Source organism: Ascidia mentula, chromosome 3 (assembly GCF_947561715.1).
Source record: "Ascidia mentula chromosome 3, kaAscMent1.1, whole genome shotgun sequence".
NCBI classification, from domain to species: Eukaryota; Metazoa; Chordata; class Ascidiacea; order Phlebobranchia; family Ascidiidae; genus Ascidia; species Ascidia mentula.
The window spans coordinates 2,942,348-2,962,587 of record NC_138568.1 but is presented as its reverse complement, the minus strand read 5'-3'; the positions used below and the strand labels follow the sequence as shown (position 1 = coordinate 2,962,587).

At 42.9% G+C, this 20,240-nt stretch overlaps 3 protein-coding genes across 4 annotated transcripts; 1 reads left to right on the top strand and 2 right to left on the bottom strand.

The window, feature by feature from the left end:
- Positions 1 to 25: 25 nt before the first annotated feature.
- On the bottom strand, positions 26 to 11,562 carry LOC145893978 (uncharacterized). 2 transcript variants are annotated; one of them, XM_082982402.1, is made up of 6 exons: positions 11,374 to 11,562; positions 10,600 to 10,766; positions 10,018 to 10,165; positions 9,497 to 9,682; positions 9,179 to 9,296; positions 26 to 1,721 (listed from the first exon to the last, which is right to left on the bottom strand). In XM_082982402.1, the coding sequence occupies exons 1-6, from the start codon at positions 11,441 to 11,443 to the stop codon at positions 1,706 to 1,708; spliced, it is 705 nt and encodes a 234-aa protein (XP_082838528.1). In that variant the 5' UTR covers positions 11,444 to 11,562; the 3' UTR covers positions 26 to 1,705. The 2 variants fall into 2 exon arrangements, with proteins under 2 accessions (XP_082838528.1, XP_082838527.1); XM_082982401.1 differs by having other exon boundaries at positions 34 to 1,721; positions 9,497 to 9,684; positions 10,032 to 10,165.
- Positions 2,621 to 8,503, bottom strand: LOC145894534 (uncharacterized). The gene has a single exon (XM_082983150.1). It carries the CDS (start codon positions 8,501 to 8,503, stop codon positions 2,621 to 2,623), a length of 5,883 nt encoding a protein of 1,960 aa, XP_082839276.1.
- Positions 11,563 to 18,189: 6,627 nt separating the features above from the next.
- LOC145894693 (uncharacterized) lies at positions 18,190 to 19,281 on the top strand. Its single transcript, XM_082983331.1, has 3 exons — positions 18,190 to 18,299; positions 18,384 to 18,481; positions 18,954 to 19,281. Exons 1-3 carry the CDS (start codon positions 18,288 to 18,290, stop codon positions 19,279 to 19,281), a joined length of 438 nt encoding a protein of 145 aa, XP_082839457.1. The 5' UTR covers positions 18,190 to 18,287.
- Positions 19,282 to 20,240: the final 959 nt, after the last annotated feature.

Below are 20,240 nucleotides of genomic sequence, written 5' to 3'. Positions count from 1 at the left end.
ATGAACATTTAGTACTTTGCAGGCCCTGCGAGACGGGGTGCGTCCGGTGCGGTAGGTGTAGTCGGTGCAGTCGGTGCAGTCGGTGCAACTAACCACCAGGCCCCACGCCAATCGAGGTAAGCCATGAAGGAAAAAGGGGCCCCACGAACACAAAGGTTCGCTCTCCAATCAGGGCATTTCTATTATAAGCCTGGTTTTCACCAGTAATTTCACGTGATATTTATAAGAACAATGCCCTCCAATCGGAACATTTTTCTCTCTGGTGGTTAAGTACTATATTACAACAAGTGTCCTGGCCTATTTGGATGGTATCTCTCCTTTCAAATGCGCTTTGAGTAGAAAACTGTGCAAAAATATATAGACCCCTCTTTTTTTTAAAAAACATACCGTTTCGTTGCAGTCGGTAGAGACCGTTTTTTCGCTCTCTCTAAGTTGAAGTGAGGTGAAAGCGGTGAACAGCACTCAGAAAAACAAGCAGAAAAGCACGAGGCAAGAACAAAAAGAAAAAATCCCTGCAACACAAAACATTAGAATAGACCGCTACTGACTGAGTGGTTAACAGCAAACCTCCAAACAACAAAACAACTATTGCTTACCTTTGAATGCATTTTAAACTGTGCAAAAGCTCTGTGAACCAGCTCAGTGAACAGTTATATGTTCGTTCGTCAGTGAATTCAAGTGCATGTTGAAGTCGCCAGGCACTAAACATTTATAGTGGCCACGCCAAATCCAATTCTCGGTTTACAAAATACCCGCTACGTTAATTAACTATTGTACTATTCAGAGTCGTCTTGCGTATAGCGCCCCCAATTGGAATGGGCGCTGGTCGATCAGCGTAAAATGTAGTTGCGTATATTGTTTAGTAACACGTCTATTAATAGTGTAACAGTTCAACATGGAAACCCTCGCAATGGCGACTTCGTCACTACGGGACTAGCCCTCATTCCGTAGCAGGAACAAGTTCTAATGAGACGGACTGACCATTGCCCCTGTAAGTGTTGCATTAAATTTACATGATTGATACGAGAAAGGGACTTGTTTCAAATTGGGGGAAGTTTTAAAATGGTACGGCTTCACGATTTTATTTGAGAATGCGGAATTGGGAAGTACAACTTACACTTGGGAGCACGTTAAGAGCTTATAACAAATTTGTGCGTAGTGGAAACAACATCGTTTTCCATACTTTTACATTTCCAACCATTAATACAAGATATTGGCACATGACCAACAAACTTTGTTGTAGTTGTGGTTTAATCATAAACACGTAATTATTATTCACTAGGTGCAAGTAAATCGCGTATATGTTCATTGTACCAAGACAGGGGCCGCCCCACTTCAATGGTATTTACCCGTTGCGATCTCAACTAAATATTTCGGTGGCATCGCAGCCAAGCTGGATTAACGCCAAGGTTGTGCCGTTGTTGCATAATCTACTGAAGAAAGCACCCCGGTTTCGTGTCTTCATAAGACATCGTTTATTGCCAGCGAAGTAAAATCCGAATAAACATTTTCCGGAATACATAGCCTACATTCCGAAATAACATTACGTCTGTGACGTCATAGAAGAGTTTTGAATCGATTTTTTTTTCTCTTAGATTTTGTGAACAATTAAATCAATTTATACGGAATGAGGCAATTAATTTTAATCAAAGCTAGTGATGGGAGAATACATGGGATCAGATCTTTCTCATCACAATTCACTTCTTCATGGGGCGTAATACCTTCATATAAAACAGGTTGTAAGAATAAGAAACAGACTTATGACATCACAGTCGCCGTGAATAGGTGACATTGTTACAGTAACTAAAGAACAACATATTTCGTAAGAAGGCGGATAACTTCTTTATTGCGTCACATTTACTTTTTTACTTTCGAATCGGAAGGACAACCACCAGCGTGCGCACTGAACCGAACTATTTTTTTCCGAAAATCTTCATTTTTTACGTGAAAAAGGGGGATAATGCTTGTGTTGGTTGCAAAACAAAAACAATATTTCTGTTACGCTGCCCTTGGCAGTGCGGGTGGGCGTGACTCCTGCGCCCGGACAGTGTAACAGGGGGGTTTTCTACAATAGTCGTAACGCGCAACCCTCTTCCAAGAAAACTAACAAATCCGCTTTATTCTGACGGAGCTGCGGTTTCTACATAAACAGTTGTAGAATTAGCGACCAAAAACAAACACACAGAAATAAGCAAATTCTGCTTACCGAATTATTATAGCACCAGAGTCACAAATTTCGGGAGGTTTCAGATCAACCAGTCAGCGGAAAACAATGGCACTTAAATTATCTTTATGCAATAGGCTATTCAAATAGAAAATACATTTACAATAGGTCAGCAGCACTGGTAGACAATAACAAGTCAACAGCAGTGGCAGGCAGCAGTGTTCCACTAAGACAAATGTTCGTGTGACGCAACAACGGCACATTGAGATGACGTCAAACAATCACAACATAGAAAACACACACACAGCATACTAGTGGCGATGTAACACTCCCCCCCAAAATGTGGGAATAACATGAAACATTTTTACAAACACATCGCCAATATCGTGCGCACCGCGGCAAAAAATCAGTGTACGAAGGTATCTTCAGAAGACCGAGCAGTTACCCGGAGTTCATCTAGCAAACCGAGCTGACATCGCTCGGAAATGTTGAGGAGGTCTCATCAGAATAAACGATGCGACACAGTTTTGTGATAGGGCGCCGAAAGACACCGCTGCTCGTCCGAACGAGCACAATGCGAACTTTTCCATTTTCATCGGGGTACGTCTCAATGATTCGACCGATCGCCCATTTTGAACGGCACTCAGATTCGCACACAAGTAGGACGACATCATTTTTCTTAAAGTTGCGATGAGAATCATGCCACTTGGGACGAGCAGTGATAACCGGCAGGTATTCTCTCATGAACCTCTTCCAGAAATGGTCAGCGAGAAACTGCACCTGACGCCAGCGCCGTCTTGTATAGCAATCCTTTTTCTCTGCAATCGTCGGAGGCAGGTTGGGCGATCCTCTCATCAGCAGGAGATGATTCGGGGTCAGCGGTTCTTCGTCCCTATGATCAAATGTCACCGGGACAAGGGGTCTTGAGTTGATTATGGATTCAGCTTCCACAAACAAGGTCTCCAAGACTTCATCAGACATCACCTGGGAACCAGCAAGCGAGGACATGATCCGACGAACAGAACGAATCATACGTTCCCAAACGCCACCCATGTGGCTTGCAGCAGGAGGGTTGAATGACCACGACGTCTGTTTCTGAAGCAGAAATTCAGAGATTTGAAGCTGGTTCCATGCTTGCAACGACTCTCTCAGTATTTTCTCGGCACCAACAAAATTTGTGCCATTGTCGCTGAAGATATGCTTTGGTGCTCCGCGTCTCCCAATGAAACGACGAAGGGCAGCTATGAACGAATCAGTAGACAGACTGTGGGCAACTTCCAGATGAACGGCACGGATTGTAAGGCAGGTGAATATGCAACCGTAACGTTTCACTTCGCTGCGACCCTGCTTCACCAGAAAAGGACCGAAATAGTCAATTCCGACATTGGAGAACGGAGGTTCAGCGATTCCCAAGCGAGCCGACGGCAGATCGGCCATCATCTGCCGACCCGGTTGAGCATTGCGGCGTCGACAAGACAGACATTTTCCAAGCACGCGCCGTACGGCAACACCGCCCTTGATGATCCAGTAGTCTTGTCGAACTGAAGTCCAGGTGTGTCCCATCCCGGAGTGTCCAACTCTTTCATGATGGGCCAGGATTAATAGGTCAGTCAAATGCGAAGAATGGGGCATGATTGCAGGATGTCTCGCGTTGAAACTTATCGGCGCTTTGTCTAAACGTCCACCAACACGGAGCACTTGATCAACCAGAACAGGGTTTAACTTGTACACAGAACGACTGCAGTCAGTCTTTTTCAGTCGAGAATTTCCACTTAATGCAGAGAGAAGTAAAGCAAAACTTTTCCGCTGCTCGTACTTGACAAGTTCCAACTCGGCGATCTTCAACTCAGACAAGCCAATGTCAGTTGACGGGACAACTGATAATTTCCTTCGATGTATCAAAAACATCTTAAATCTCATCCACCAGGCCACGGCTTTCTTTAATCGGTGTAGGCACGAGTAACGTTCAATGATTCGATCCATGGGGTGCTTCGGCTGATGTACGTTAACAGTACAGGAGGCTGCAGCCTTCCCCATCGGATTAAATTCCTCAGGAATATCGGCAGCATTTGGCGGTTGCGACGGCCAGTTGGTTTCTGGCTCCAGGAGAAACATTGGGCCTTTTAACCAGCGACTCGAATTGACAAGGGCATCAGCGGGTAGACCTCTTGAGGCATCATCTGCGGGATTTAATTTTGTAGGAACGTGTTTCCAATTCGTAATGTCGGTCAGTCGCTCAATCTCTGCCAGGCGATTGGCGACAAAAACTGGAAACCGTTTGGTTGCATTTCGAATGCTTAACAGAACAGCAGTGGAATCACTCCAGAAAACTGAACTTTCAATGGGCAAGTCTAGTTCCTTTCTCATGAGGCGATCCAACCTCGCAGCGAGCACAGCAGCGGTGAGCTCCAGTCGAGGGATCGTCTTCGTGTTCAACGGGGCAAGTCGGGATTTTCCAATCAGAAAAGAACACATCACTGTCCTGTGATCGTCTTCGATGCGAAGATATGACACGGCGCCATACGCATACTTAGATGCGTCAGCGAAATGATGCAGTTGATACTTCAATGGAGGTTTCAGTTCCGAAGACCTGAAGCAACGTGGAACGACAACATTGCTTAAGTGAGGCAACTCAGCAAGCCACCTCTTCCAGTTATCGGATATCAATTCCGGAATGCCGTCATCCCAATTCAGTTCCATTCTGCACAAGTCCTGCAGCAATAACTTGGCCCTTAGAATCACGGGAGATACGAAACCCAGAGGGTCGTAAAGTGAACTGACAGCTGAAAGGATTCCTCTACGCGTGTGCGGCCTGCTCGGCGGTTTGACTTTGAACCGAAATGCGTCCTCCGCAACAGACCAATGAACACCAAGGACTCTCTGTTGCGTAGCATCATCGAGGCAACGCGATTTCACAACCTTTGCTCGATCGTTTTCGGGAACCGACTCCAAAACGCGCTGTTCGTTAGAGAGCCACTTTGTCAAGCGAAATCCTCCTCTGGCTAGCAGGTCTTTCAAACGAAGACGAACAGCGATAGCAGTTTCTATATCCTTGACGGATGCGAGGCAGTCGTCCACATAAAAATTGCGCCGCAAAACGGATTCAACCTGTGGATCAAAGTTTTTACCGAATAAATCTGCGGTCTGCCTCAGACAGAAGGTGGCGCAACTCGGAGAGGACGTTGCACCAAATAAGTGCACTTTCATCCGGTGAGGCGTCGGTGTACAGGTCAGATCTCCACCGGGCCACCAGAGAAATCGAAGTGCATCGCGATCACGGGGTTCCACCCGAACCTGGTGGAACATTGCCTCGATGTCGGCAATCAAGGCAACCGGCTGACAGCGAAAACGGGTTAGCACGCCAACCAAACTGTTTACAAAATCAGGACCTTGCATCAGTGCGTCGTTCAGTGAGACGCTTCTGCTTCGGGCAGCACAATCAAAGACCACACGAAGCTTGTCAGGCTTGTGTGGGTTAAATACTGGGTGGTGAGGCAGGTACCAGATGCGATTGTCTGTCACGACCTTGTTGTCGGGAATTTCTTCGGCGTATCCTTTGGATATGTACGTTTGCACCGTGTCTACATATCCCTTTCGCAGAACATCGTTGTTAGACAATCGTCTTTTCAAACCGACCAGCCGCTTTTCCGCCATCTGGCGGCTGGGTGGCAACTTTTCGATTCCAGGTCTCCAGGGTAATGGGAGCTCAAAATGTCCATCTTGGTGCTTCACCGATGCCTTCATCATGTCATAAACAATTCGATCTTCCCTGGATGTGGGCATGTCGAATACTGATGTCCCGTCGCCAAAGTCGCTCTTCCACAAACACTCTATCTCCCGTTGGAACATGACTTGTGCAACCTTTAAAAAACGGACATGTGCTTGGCTCCTTGCAGACGAACCAAGTGCGGGACCAAAGAGTGACCAGCCAAGAGATGTCTTTACAGCACAAGGGGTCCCCTGCGGTCCAGAACGTGTACACTGTACGTGGAAGGCTGCGGGGTTATCGGCTCCGATCAGTATCGTCACAGTTCCCCCTTCCAGGCGACGCAGGGGCAACTCCTTGAGGTGATTGAACTCCGCAAGCTTCTTCGCATCAGGGATCCTATTCGGCGACACGGGAATTTTGTCGATGGACAGCACTTCCGGCAACAACAACGGCTCTCCGTCATCAAGCGGCATGACGGTGAAGGACACAGTGGAGCCTTGGTACACTCGCGATTGATCTGTCAGAGTGCTCAGACAAATCTTTCGATCCTTGGATTGCAGACCAAGTTTATCAATCAGACCTTGTTCGCAAAATGTAGACGTAGAACCTTGATCAAGAAAAGCGTACGTATTTACCTCGATGTCGTTGTGTCTGACCTTTACGGGAACGACGTTGAGGTAGACTCCGCAGTTGTCCGTTGTAGCTTCCATTATCGTTGCCGATTGTTCCACCGGCGGTGGCTTCGGGGCAGGGTTCTCTGTAATCTTGCCGGGTCGCCTCTTCTGAAAGGCGCCATGCAACTTTGTGTGGTGAAAAGTGCCAGTGCAACCTTCTACCGAGCATGGCTTGCGAATCGTGCATTTCCCGCAACGATGACCTGAACAAAGGCATTTAAAACACAATCCATTTGTGACAACAAACCCGCGTCTATCCTGGGGAGACATTCCGTCGAATTTCGGGCACTTGGACAGGTCGTGAGGCTTGTTACAGCACGCACATGAAACGGGAGTAGGTGGGTTTTGACTTCGAGGCTGACTGGATGTCGACGACGAGACGTTGTACGCAGCAGCACGAGGACCCTTCTTTACCGAAACAGGGACGGGGTTTTCGCGCACGCTTTCGTAGACTGCTTCGACACCGAACAACGAATTGGCGATACGCGATCGCTCCACGACAAAGTTTGTAAAGGCAAGATATCCAGCTTGGGATCCAGTCTCGTCGAGCACTTGAACGGAACGTTCGATCCACTTCTCTTGAAGCCGGAACGGCAGTTTTCGAATTAGCTGTCTTAACGTATCCAAGGAGTTCAAGCTCGCGTACTCCTCAATGTCTTCGAGTGAGCTGCGACACTTTTCTAAAAGGTCAGAAAATTCCATCAGGTCTTTTGGTCGACCTTGCTTGACTGGCGGAAATTGTTTGAGCCGACGTTCACATGCGTTGGCAATAATATGGGGTTGTCCGTAATCGTATTCAAGTCGGGAACGGGCTTTGGAGTATCCTGAGATCTTATCCTTGCTGTAGATCTCAAGTTTAGCAGCAATGAAGTCTTCGCAGAATTGCAACAAACAAACTAGCCGTGAATCTTGGGACTTCGTTCGGCTATGAACATGGGACTCAATAGCACGAACAAATGACCAGTAGTTCAACGGATCACCATCAAACTTTCTGACCGCGGGCTGAGGCAAAACGATTCGCTGTTGTATGAAGTCCTCTTCTGGGACGTATCTACGCGACGGAGAGACAACATCCTGTATGTTCGACGGAAAGGGATCATGACCTTGATATGACTTAGCAACGGGTGCGCTGACAGATTGCGGGAAAAACGGCTTCGTATCCACGCAAGTTGGGTGTGACCGTGGCACGACAGGGACAGCAGGTTGGTACGCATTTACCGGCGCAATATTTAACTCAGGTCGAAGCCCCCCGACAGAGGAACTTGTCACGGGAGGGTGTCTTTGGTCACACAGCAGGGGATCTCCAGCAATGGATTCTTCCTCCCACGCACGTACTTCAGCCTCGGCTATCTCAACCTCATCGTCGACCTGTTTTCTTCTTCGTTCAGCATCAAGTTCTGCTTTACGCCTTGCAAGGTCAGCATCAAGTTCTGCTCGACGCCTTGCAAGGTCAGCATCAAGTTCTGCTTGACGCCTTGCAAGTTCAGAATCTTCATTGACTTGACGCTGTGACACCCGAGCCAATTGAAGTTTAACACGAGCGGCTATTCTTTGACGGGTAATCGAGGAGGTGGAGGAAACAGAGCTATGTACGTCAACATGTGAACTCGACGATCGGCTTGATATAGTCTTCCGACGCCCAGTTGACTTCTTGGCGTTGGCAAACCACTCCGCAACACGAGAATCGAGTTCACGTTTTGCGCGCTGGCAATCCTGTCTTGCTAGAGCTAATTCTTCGCTGTTTTCAGCAAGCGGCGCATAGGCATCAATCAGGTCGGAAAAACACTTCTCCAACTGTGGCAGGTATTCTTTAACAAGCACAGCGTTGTCAATTTTCAGCATTAACTCTTCAACATGCAGGCAAGATTGTTGCCATGCGTGCGCGCAGCTGGATACTAGCAAAACCGCCGGGTCCTCGACTGTGGAAGACGAAGACGGTGAAGCAGAATCACACATTTCAAATAGTAATAAATCCCAATGGTAATAAATCCAAACAGTTCGAAACGGACTGAGATTAAATCCAATAATTCAAAACGGGCTGAGAATAAATCCAATAATTCAAAACGGGCTGAGAATAAATCCAAATAATTCGATGGCTGAGAATAAATCCAATAATTCGAAACGATGTTACGCTGCCCTTGGCAGTGCGGGTGGGCGTGACTCCTGCGCCCGGACAGTGTAACAGGGGGGTTTTCTACAATAGTCGTAACGCGCAACCCTCTTCCAAGAAAACTAACAAATCCGCTTTATTCTGACGGAGCTGCGGTTTCTACATAAACAGTTGTAGAATTAGCGACCAAAAACAAACACACAGAAATAAGCAAATTCTGCTTACCGAATTATTATAGCACCAGAGTCACAAATTTCGGGAGGTTTCAGATCAACCAGTCAGCGGAAAACAATGGCACTTAAATTATCTTTATGCAATAGGCTATTCAAATAGAAAATACATTTACAATAGGTCAGCAGCACTGGTAGACAATAACAAGTCAACAGCAGTGGCAGGCAGCAGTGTTCCACTAAGACAAATGTTCGTGTGACGCAACAACGGCACATTGAGATGACGTCAAACAATCACAACATAGAAAACACACACACAGCATACTAGTGGCGATGTAACAATTTCCTTACCTAACCCATTCGTAGGTGAGGGCGTAAACTTGGTTACCCCAAGGGCCACCTTCACCATCTTTTTTGCAAGTTGTAGTCTGACCATACTTGGGATATGTGGTTCTGGCGTCTCGAGAACCTAGAGACGTTAAAGATTAGCGGATGAAGCTGTCGCCAGATCTCGTTAGCTGTATGACCGACAAAGACTTACGCGATATCGACTGTATCGGTATGCAGTAGGCGATATTCTGATATCACACAAGGACCTTGTTGTCAGACGAACGACTTTTTTTGTCTTAAAAACGTGGCTTTATTGGCTGCACTTTGCAATCGACCTACCTGTGCACCAACCACCGTTCTGCAAAGCAATCACTTTGTACCCTCTTGCGAATGCGGCAGTCACACACTTTTCCAGCGCATTCTTTCGGCGTCCGTAATTTCCGTCCAATATCTTATCCAAACGTTCCAACGTTGGAATAGCCCTCGAATGTGTGTCCCTCCAACACCCGAGACAGGTCGTTCGAACTGCAAATGTCAATAACAGAACAAACTATTTCGCTGGGTGTCCGCTGTCACGTGGACCAATGAGAAACACAACTAACGGCCAGTGTCTGCAGATTTATCACTGCACATTAAAGTGCAGTTGTGGACTCCGCTTCAAAGTGGAGTGTGAAATTAAGTATAATGGGCGCGATTATGACGTCACAAATATTGCAAAACGTTGCATTTATCTTGCGTTTTAAAAATAAACAAACACACAGGCTTTCTCCTGTTCAAATTACTACATATATTCGGTTCGTTTGATGTAAAGATGAGAAACTACACTAAAGCGTTATCCAATCTTACATGCTGCAACAAACTTGTTCGCTTTCCTTTGCCAACAGATGCCAGTTCGTACACTTGGTTGGCCCAGGTGCCCCCTTTGCCGTTGCTGCTACACCTGTTCGTTGCCCCATACTTACGGTAAGTTAATCTTGCTGTTTTGGATGTGAAACACTGTCCGCCATACTGAAAAACGATTCAAAAATTAACTTCTGTTTCTTGTTTCCGTCTTGAAGAAAGGATTTTTTCTAAGACATTTTTAATTTAGGCATGACGGAGCTAATAAAGCTAGTATGAAAGATCCTTGGCATTTCGCAGCAATCTACCTACAAAGCGTTTCAAATAAACTTAACGGACCTGGAATATTAAAGGTATAATAACAACAATTTTTTTAATGCAGAATACCGTTAATGTTAGTAAATGTTTTGATACAGAAATGCGGTTACATATAGGCTATATGTTGAAAATACGGTTAAAAAACTTAATTCAATTTGGCCAAGAGCGTCGTGCTGGTGCTGAGTCATATTTTTTGGGGGGTCTTTTTTTAGGTGAAATGCAGGACCCGTATCCTGTTCCCATGTAGGGCCTTCAAAATTTCCACGTCACTGCATTCAAAATACCTGGACAGAAAACACGTCTGAATCACCGTAGAATGCAACCCTGGCGCATTTCTGAATGGCGTTGTCTCTATGGCGATAGTTGCCATCGAGTATCTTGCTTTTCCCCTCCTGTATTAGAATAGCGCGGGAATGTCTATCAACCCAGCAACCGAGGTTGTTGTACGTGGCTAAAAATACGTTTTGTAATATTGTTTCTATTATCTATCGAATTTAAAATTTATGTAATAAATATATTCTACATTGACGTGCTATAAAGTTAGTGTAAAACTATCCAAAGGGGTGATTGAACAGGCCTTTAGAGAGGATGGACAACTTCTTACGGCGCACCAGCGCCCATATCGAAGCGGAGCCTATAAACACCATTCTATTCTTTGAAACTGAAGGATTTCTCGGGCAACCCTTCTACAAAAACCTCAAGTGATTTCCCAAAAGCAGGTCTTACTTTATTTCTTTATTTTGGGCGGTCTTTCCGGTTAACTAGTCAGACAGAGACTAATTTACTTTGTGGTGGCTTTGTAGTCGTCACCGATCAATTGGGCACCAAATTAGTTACCAAGCACAGTATAACACACTATGACCAAGTAACTGCTTGGAAACCAACCGTGTTGTCGACCCTGTGTCACGTAAATGAAGGTTTATGCTTAAATACAGAGTCGAAAACACGTTTCAATGTCACGCTGTACCTATAAAATCGTGACAACATCGCTCCCGTGAAAGACGGTATTACAAGGCAACTCAACGGAAGGTGTAATAGAAAATTGTTACACAACCAACCTGGATAAAAGATCTTGGCCGTCGCACAAAAAAGGCAGGACAACAAGATTATCACGCAGGAAATCTTCATTGTAAATTTACCAAGGAAAAATTTAAGTTACTGTAACTGAGAAGAGCTTACAGCAGATTAGCAACGTTATATCAATGCGCCCACCACCACGTATGTGTCATCCTTTTAGTTCTGTCCTTCACTTAATGCACACTGCAAGTGCGTGATCGGGCCTACTTATAAAGCGTGAGCTGGTCCCACGAATCTTCCGCAACTTTTTTGCATTTGCTGCGTTGGCGGGAGTTCAGTCTGGTTTCTGGATGTGGGGAAGGATGTATGTATTGTACGGAACGTTGCGGAAAAGCCGGCATGTCGGTTCAAACAACGTTATGTGAGTTTTTCCGCCCCGGCCGGAACCAAAACGACAGTTCAAAAACGGACACACCCACGCCACAGCATGCACTTTTAACACACGAGGTAAAGCTTACGGTATTGTACTGCTCGTAGCTTGTCAGATGTGCGCGATTTTAACCCCGTGTCTTTGCTCCGGGAGACGCGCGAATACGATTTAGACCAGTATTTCCCAACCGGTGGTACGCGTACCACTAGTGATAAGCGACGCCATTCCAGGTGATACGCGAGCACCTTTCCGTAACTTGCGGATATAGTCCGAATTGAAAAAAGCATAGGTGATCTAAAAATGATTGATACTTTATCCCCTAGGTTACACTCAACTAGGTGGTACGCGTCGAAATTGTTTTACATCCAGGTGGTACGCAACCACAAAAAGGTTGGGAATCACTGATTTAGACCGAAGACTCGGCACATCTCTTATTGCGAGTCCCGCACCACAGTTATCGAGCCATCAAGTTCAGTTCCAAATTATCCGGCCCGACTGGATGAACAGTTAAATCTGGAGGGTTAATTTGAATCAGGCAGGTTGGGAACCGCAACAAAATCTTAAAACAGTTAAAGAGCATGCTTTGTTACGGTACGTTCGTCACGAATTAAACGAATAGGAGTTGGGCGTTCATAAATATGCAACAAAAACAAGTCATGTGTTTGATTTAACTCAGCCTCCGTGTAAAATATCTTCATTAATTTACCGATGATAAGACGTAAAATAAGCCTTAATTTTAAACCTTCGATTTTTCTGACATGATGTCCTGCCAAATTCTGCAACAGCAGTTAAGCATTAAAACCACACGCCACAACGTATTCATTGCCTTGATAACTTTGTTTACCAAGTGTTGGTGGTAATAGAAAAAAGGTAAGATTAATAATAACAGACGATGTAAAAACTAAAGCCAACAAAAATCGTTTTGCGCCTCAGGATCCCAAACCAAACAGTTTGCAAAAAATAGTGTTTTTGTTTGTGTTTATTCATCATTAGTCTTATAACATTTGGGTGTTTCTGGCATTCAAAATATTTTCTTTGTTACACTAAAATCTGACCACAGAAACAAGGCCGCAGTTTTCTTGGTATTATTTAAAACAGATTCAATGATTCAAGTGACGTAAAAATGGCCAGAAGGGATTTCAGCAAAACGACAGCCTAACATTTTATTCCGCATGATGGAGCTACAACACAACAGGAAAAACACATTAAACAATCCACGTTGCGTGATTTGCCACATTTATGAGAACATTTACGCTGATAACTTTTAAACGACGGAAAAATATTCTGTTTTTTGCCCCATTTTTTGGCCCGTGTGTAATTGTGTGCCTTTGATAACAAAAGTAAGCAAAAAAATATCCATTACTCAAATAAGTGAGTAGTTGTTCAGGATAACGTATAGGTTCGAATCCCGGTGTCGTGCGAATTATAATAATAAAAATAAACCGTATTATACAACAACGATACGCAACAAAAGATAGGCTGGCTTAGAAAAACCTGTGCCACAAAGAAAACATTGTATGGCACAAAGCCTTAAGTACGCCCGAATAAATCAGGTGGATTTTTTTGTGTCTTTTATTGCCAATAGAAACAGAGAAAAATACAAAACAAAGTACGTGCAAAACGGACAGCAGATGTAAAAAATAAACAACATTCATCGATGGAATATCGTCGAAATTTGGTCAAAACGTGTCACAAATATGTATACAAATATTAATGTATACCGAAATAAAGTTCCGAAAATATACGCAGCATGTCGATTGTAGCATAAATAATACACAAAACAGTTCACCAAAATAATAGAAAAATAAATATTTTTTTTGTGGGAATAAAAACGACAGATAACTAGTTGCGTCTTCCTCTTCTATCTCAGAAACTTTAGTTTCAGGCTGAAATCTGCCAGTCTTGGTAAGTTAGACATGTATACTTCGCTTTGTTAAAAGCATCATCGGTGTTTATATATATAAAAAAACAACAAGAATACCAAGACTGACAGATTTCAGCTTGAAACTAAAATGTCTGAGATAGTGGACATATTTAAAATAAGGTGGAAATCGTCGGGGCCACTTGCAACAGAATAGGAAATGATTCCCAGAATCATATCACATGCATCTCCCGCTTTTATCAGACCTGTTACCCCTGCCCTTGCTGCGCTCCACACATTGGCAGGCAACAGGTATTTTGACCCTTACAAGTTCGCCGTTTCTTCTGCGCAATAACTGCTCAATATGTACAGGCACAACGCAGTAATCTCTGCTCAAACGTTTGCACGTCTTCGGGTTGACGCAACGCTTATCGCATTCCACCACTGGAATACTTTCCTCTTCCAAGTTGTCGCACTTTAGGACTACGTTCCTCCATCGAGCAAAACCGATCTCGTTTCCGTTCTCCAATACGTGTCGTACTTTGCAGTGAGTTTTCAGTACCCTGAAAATTGATGAAACTTTTTTATTAGAGTGTCCGTAAAAGAGCGTTTGCAAATGTTTCGTACTTAATGCCTGGTAGATAGCGCTTTAAGTTCCTTTCAGTGTCAAGTTCTTTAACGACACCAAGATTTCAAACTCAAGGTATACTGGGCATCAATACAGTTTTCTGCTTGCTATTTTGGTCTGGCGCCTTGGTCGGTGGTAATAATCGCGTTTTTTACCACACCGGGATTTGAACCCAGGATGTCCTGGGCACGAATCCCGATCAGGTTTTCTTCTTGGTATATGGGCCGGGCGCTTGACCAATGCTGCAATCCAATCGCTTTAAATTTGACTATTTGACAATGGTGGTACTTCTGCCACCAAGCGCAAACGTAACAACAACGTGCTTTCCGTCAGGTAGCATTATATGAACACAGCTCACAACGCTGCGGATGATTGGCAACATCGGTCAAGCGCCCAACCCATATACTAAGAAGAAAACCTGATCAAGATTCGTGGCCAAGATATCCTGGGTTCAAATCACGGTGTGGTAAAAAAAAAATAAAAAATTCTCCGTTACGGTAAGTAAAACATCGCGTTATATATTATTCGTCAAAAATTTCGGTTGTATTATATTTGATTAAATATTGGCAGATTATGATCTTTTTACCTTCTCTCCGCCTTGCTCATGCCCTTGGTGATAGCTTTAAATATTCTACGGTTGCTTTTTGCTTCGGCGTAACTTGTCATGTAGACTGCAACAAGGGCCATCAAGAACACGGATCTTGCAAATTTCTGCCAAGAAAAGGTGGTTTTAATGTCGGGAACCAGTGAACATAATTTGGAAAGAGAGCGAGTTGTTTCAAATTGCAAAGCTGTCGGTTTATGAATCCGCACTAACATCTGTATTTTTTTAATAATATTTGCGCTTTACTGTAACATGTTGTCAATTATCATTTTTCTACCGATTCACGACCCCGAATAAGATTAACAACCTGAAATGTTTTGCTGTTGGTTATACTGATACATTGGGTCTCAAATAAATACAAAGAATCGTTCAGAGTTTATGATTTTTTGCATTCCAGGCGGTTGATAAACTAAATAACTAGACAAGTTAGCATTAAAGTGACTAAAAATAATGTGAATTATACAAAACAAAGCACTTTTCCAATGCCACAGTATATGACCAATTGGTAGTCGATACTATCTTCTCATAATAATAGCGAATTACTTTATAAATAGGTACGATGTTAGGTTGTACATTTGCAATGCAAAACTTACCGACATGCTTTTGACTTCCTTTTCGTGGCGACGGTAACTGTAAGTACTGACTGCTTCGTTGATGTTGCTACTATTGCAAGATGATACACTTTCCTTTGGTTCTTAGCTTCTTGGTAGCTAGGCTGACTACTTTTTGATGTGATACCTTCCATCGCTGGCCACTCAGTTATATATTGGTTCTGATTACACAAGAATCGTCTCCGGTGAAACGGAATAGTTGGCTCAGCGCGTGGGCGCCGGCCCTCCAATGGCTTAGGTCAGTAAAATTCCAGGGGGATTACCCGCGCTAGGTTCTCTCGATAATTGCAGGTGGAGGAAACAGATGGAGATGCTTCCAGTTTTTTGCAAATCGGAATGGAAAACATAATTTTGATAACGTTGCCAGAAACTGATTAAAAATACAAAACGTCCAAATCTGCGTTTTGGAGGCAAAGTATTTGTAATTAAAAGACGGCGAACGACAAGTTTAACACGAAGAACCACAAAAGCCAACTAAAAACTAACAATCTGAATCCCCCCACGACAAACTCAAATGCTCACAACACGCAAAGTACATTTGCAGAGCAAGTTTGCATAGCTGCGTTTTAGTATTTGGTTGCCAATTATTTACCGTGAGCGCGTAATGCGATTGTGCAACTATGCAAGCGATAAATTTCGACCGGCGGAATTTATGTGTCGTCAATCGTGTCAAAATAGAATTACATCTGTGAATGGAAAAAGGTCGAGCCACGAGAGAGTTGGATACGACGGCTATTGTTTAGGGCTTTTGTGTGTACTCGAAACACTTTGCCTCTTGGAAAACGTGACCTCATGAATCGCGTATCCATTACAATACATTGAAGCCGACTCGTTTCAGATGGCTGTTTTAATACAGTCTCCCTTTATTTGAGCTGATAGTTAAGCAAGGAAGACGGCCAAAGCAATCACGATGTCTGGTTATGAAGTCTCCTAATTAATAAATAAACCTGACGCAGTCCCTGCTCCAAGAAACGTTTGCCTGGCAACATTCGGTCGTGCCGTTGAGTTGTAAAAATGCTGGGGTTTGACGTTGCGACGAGAGTTCAATAAAATAAATTTCAAGTTTAAGATAAAATAGGAAATACCCTCATTTTTGTTTAACTTCCAACTATATTTGAAAACATTTAAACAGAAAAAAATACTCATTTTGTTTTTCTTTTTCAAAATAAGCGAATTGTTGTGTGTTCAAAAATCAATGAAACAATACATGCAAAACTTAAACATGACAACAAACGAATTCATACAAATGGTAAATATTGATCTGCATTGTTTGTCTGATAATTATGCTGTGATCAGACACGGAGTTGCTTCTTTGTGATATTTATACTACTATTATGTTCTAAAAGTGCATTGTCATTTCGGAATAACCCGTATAGGAGTCGATCAGATAATAATAGAGTTTTTAATGCGACGACCTCGACATCCAAGAAGAACGAAATATGTGGAGCAACTGGAAGTGAGTTTGCTTCGATCCACTTCCGTACAAATAGACTGATGAGAAGTTCCCACACAACTTTACTTCTGTTTGCTGTGCGATGCTGAGCTTATCATAACAACGCGCGCCCGAATTCAAACGTCACAATGTTCCTTTTCAGTGTTCAAAGTGTGTTGTTTGTGACGTCACAAACTTCAATTCTGTGAATTTAGAACACGATTATTGTTGAAAGTAGCGATTAATTTGTGAAGAAAAATGTTTGCCGATCATTTTCCAAATATAACCGCTCGCCAAGTATTACTGGACCTTTATATGGTGAAGTTTTTTAGGTTACGGCGTTTGTCCTTGTTTGGTAGCAATCCCAAATGAAAGTTTGTTTGTCGATACAAATGATTCTGAATTAAGATGTCAATGATATAACAACTAATTTTTCTACGGAGACGCAAGGATTAATATTAATATTTTATTGGTTTGGATATTAACGCGTAAATCCACTTTTGGTGTATTAAGTGTGCGCGAAAAACAAATCATCTACGCCAAACGTAGAAACTTTATGACATGGTCATGGTTAGTTTTGTTGCAGATAAAATTATGCATTCTAAAATCTAACTTGTGGCAGTTTAGACTTCATGCCGTTGTTAACATTGTTGTCGCGAAAATTGGCAAATATTCATTGATAACTCACCTCGAATTTGCAGATACAAAAATTACAAAAATCAATCGGTCTGTCGTTTGCCTTATCGCGTTGTAGAACTTTTGCTCAGAATGTAATATAAGTTAGTGTATATTTTATGAACTTACACTTGAACATACGGTTGTCATACAGGGGATATATTTCAGGCTATTTCCTAATAATAGTTTTGTGGCAGAACACAATATTACATGGTGGAGAATAGGTCGGAAAAACCTATGTATAGGAGAACATATTCGTGTTCAGTCCCTACAAAAGTGTCCAACCGTTTCTTGTGCAATATTCGCCATGAAACCCCAACAACCGGACACCCTGTCCTCAAACTCCCCCAAGAAATCGCCACGGAACTCCTAACAACAACAAGAACCCACCTGCTAACCCATAGAAATAGTAGAAAGCATAATAACTGGGCTCACCTTGACAATAGGGTGTAGGTAACAAGTTCTTGTACATGTATTTTTTCAAAGAGTGAATATGTTTTGATTTGTGGACGAACAATGTTATGGTGATGTACCATGGATATGACAAGAACCTGTTATTTGTTCTGGTCTGCCAATATAAGCTGGAAATGTTGGCAAAACCGAGCCAGTTGCGATCGACAAAGAGAACGATCAAATTTCTATACGGCTGCAGTTTTGTGGAATTGGTCGTGAAAATTTATAATTAATTTTCTTGGTCTGAAATTCTGGACGACCATGTTTCTGAAGGTAAGACCGTGTAGCGTGTACATATTTTTTAATTTAAATATTTTGTATTCATATTGTGACCTGGTGTTTGTTTTGAATTTGAAGGTTTCTTTTATTTTGTTTGCCCTTTTCGCTTGTTGTCAATCTCAGCAAGAAGAAGTAGATTTGCCGGAAAACTTGACCTTGCCATCCGACACAAAAGCGTAAGTTCTGCAACTAAATCAAGTATACAACTTACAATAAATTATAATAAACCATTTGATTTGCACAATTGCACCAGTATTGATTTCGTCCCAATTATCATTTACATCCACATCACTATGTAGCAGAGTTGGTTTTCCCAATCTTAAAAAAATTTCAAACAACTCAAAAACACTGCCAGGCGCTTAGCATTAGCAAATGATAACTTTTCTCATATGATAAGCAATGTGGAGCCAATGCTTGGCCTTTTGGTTAGCAAAGTCGTCTGATAGTCACACCAGCTGCACTGATGAGACCTTTTAGGTCGAAACAGTGGCTATCTGTATGCAGCTTGTACACGATAACTTTTCTGATACAAACATAATAAATTTTCACTGAGGAAAATGAATTCGGAACTTTCAGTCACCACTAAGCAGCACAGATCGATCCCTGTAGTAAATTTTATGGCCATCTCATTATGACGTTTCACCTCAGGTTCTTGATTCAACATCGATGTTCACTAATAGCAGGAAGAGCCGTTCACAACCTTGATGCCCTCGCACCGTCAACAACCGTCTCCTACACCTGCCTGAACGTGGACCCCGAGGGTATCTCGGTGGTTGTTTGCCACCGTAACTGCACGGAGGATTTTCCAGGGGATATGACAAGCTTTATTAATGTGCCGGTGCTGCATTCTATGCGTGTGCAGGAACGTGAGGGCAATTCTACAATTGGACGCACCGTTCAGATCCCAGTAGCCTGCCAGTGTGCTTGGGAGTATCACAACGTTCGCACTGCTTGTCTTAGATTAATCGAATTTTGACTTTTCGAATGCAAGTGATTTTTTGTGCCTTGTTTTGTGAATGGGAAATTAAGTAAAGTAATAAATATCAATTTTCATTTCTAACACAAGTGCATGTGTGGTTCTGCGACCTGATAGCTCGAAACTGTGCACTACTGTCCGCAGCTTAATGTGTTGTTATCGTGCATTATTGGTTTTTTTACTAGGTGGTGTAGGATGCAGTCTAATTTTCGGATTAGAGCATAATGTCGGCAATTTTCTAATTTAATTTGGAAAAAAACTGAGTAAGTTACCATTCTAGTTAAACAATCCGAAATAACATGAATTGAAATGGACATGTTGAGTTTATGTCGGTAATTCTAAATCTAATCTACTTTTAAAAAACCTAAACACCTCTAAGTTCTAATCTAATCAAAACACGCGAAAACATCTGGTTGTCCGAGTCTGATCGGAAATCATTGCAGTATTAATGTACTTATTGAGATTTGCAATTGAATATCCATTTGTTTTTGTTTGTTTGTTGCCCTGCAAATTACATACATTAGAAGAACAGCTAATAATTCATTGCTGATAAACGACATATCCATACGTGTCCTCGTTGCACTGATGTAGAACTCAGAAGTATATGTTTGAAACGTGTAGATGCGTCCTCAAACAGCATTGCAACAGGATTTGATTTCTGTTTAAACTGCCTCGCAGCATTTGGATTGCACACAACCAGTAACGCTCTTTCCACGTAGTGTAGTGACTCAAAATACGCGGTCAACGCACGTTATACTGAGATTCCAAACTCGGTAATTGCTGAGCGACGCATTCATTTTAGAGAAGTCTATTGATAGATTGTTCTGTCAATCACCGAACAGATTTTGCGCGGACTGCTGGAAACCCTGACGAACTTTTCCACTATTCGTTCCAAATCATTCTCCAGCGTGACGTTCCACTTACAACAACCAGAGTAATGAATGTCAGCCATGCTATTG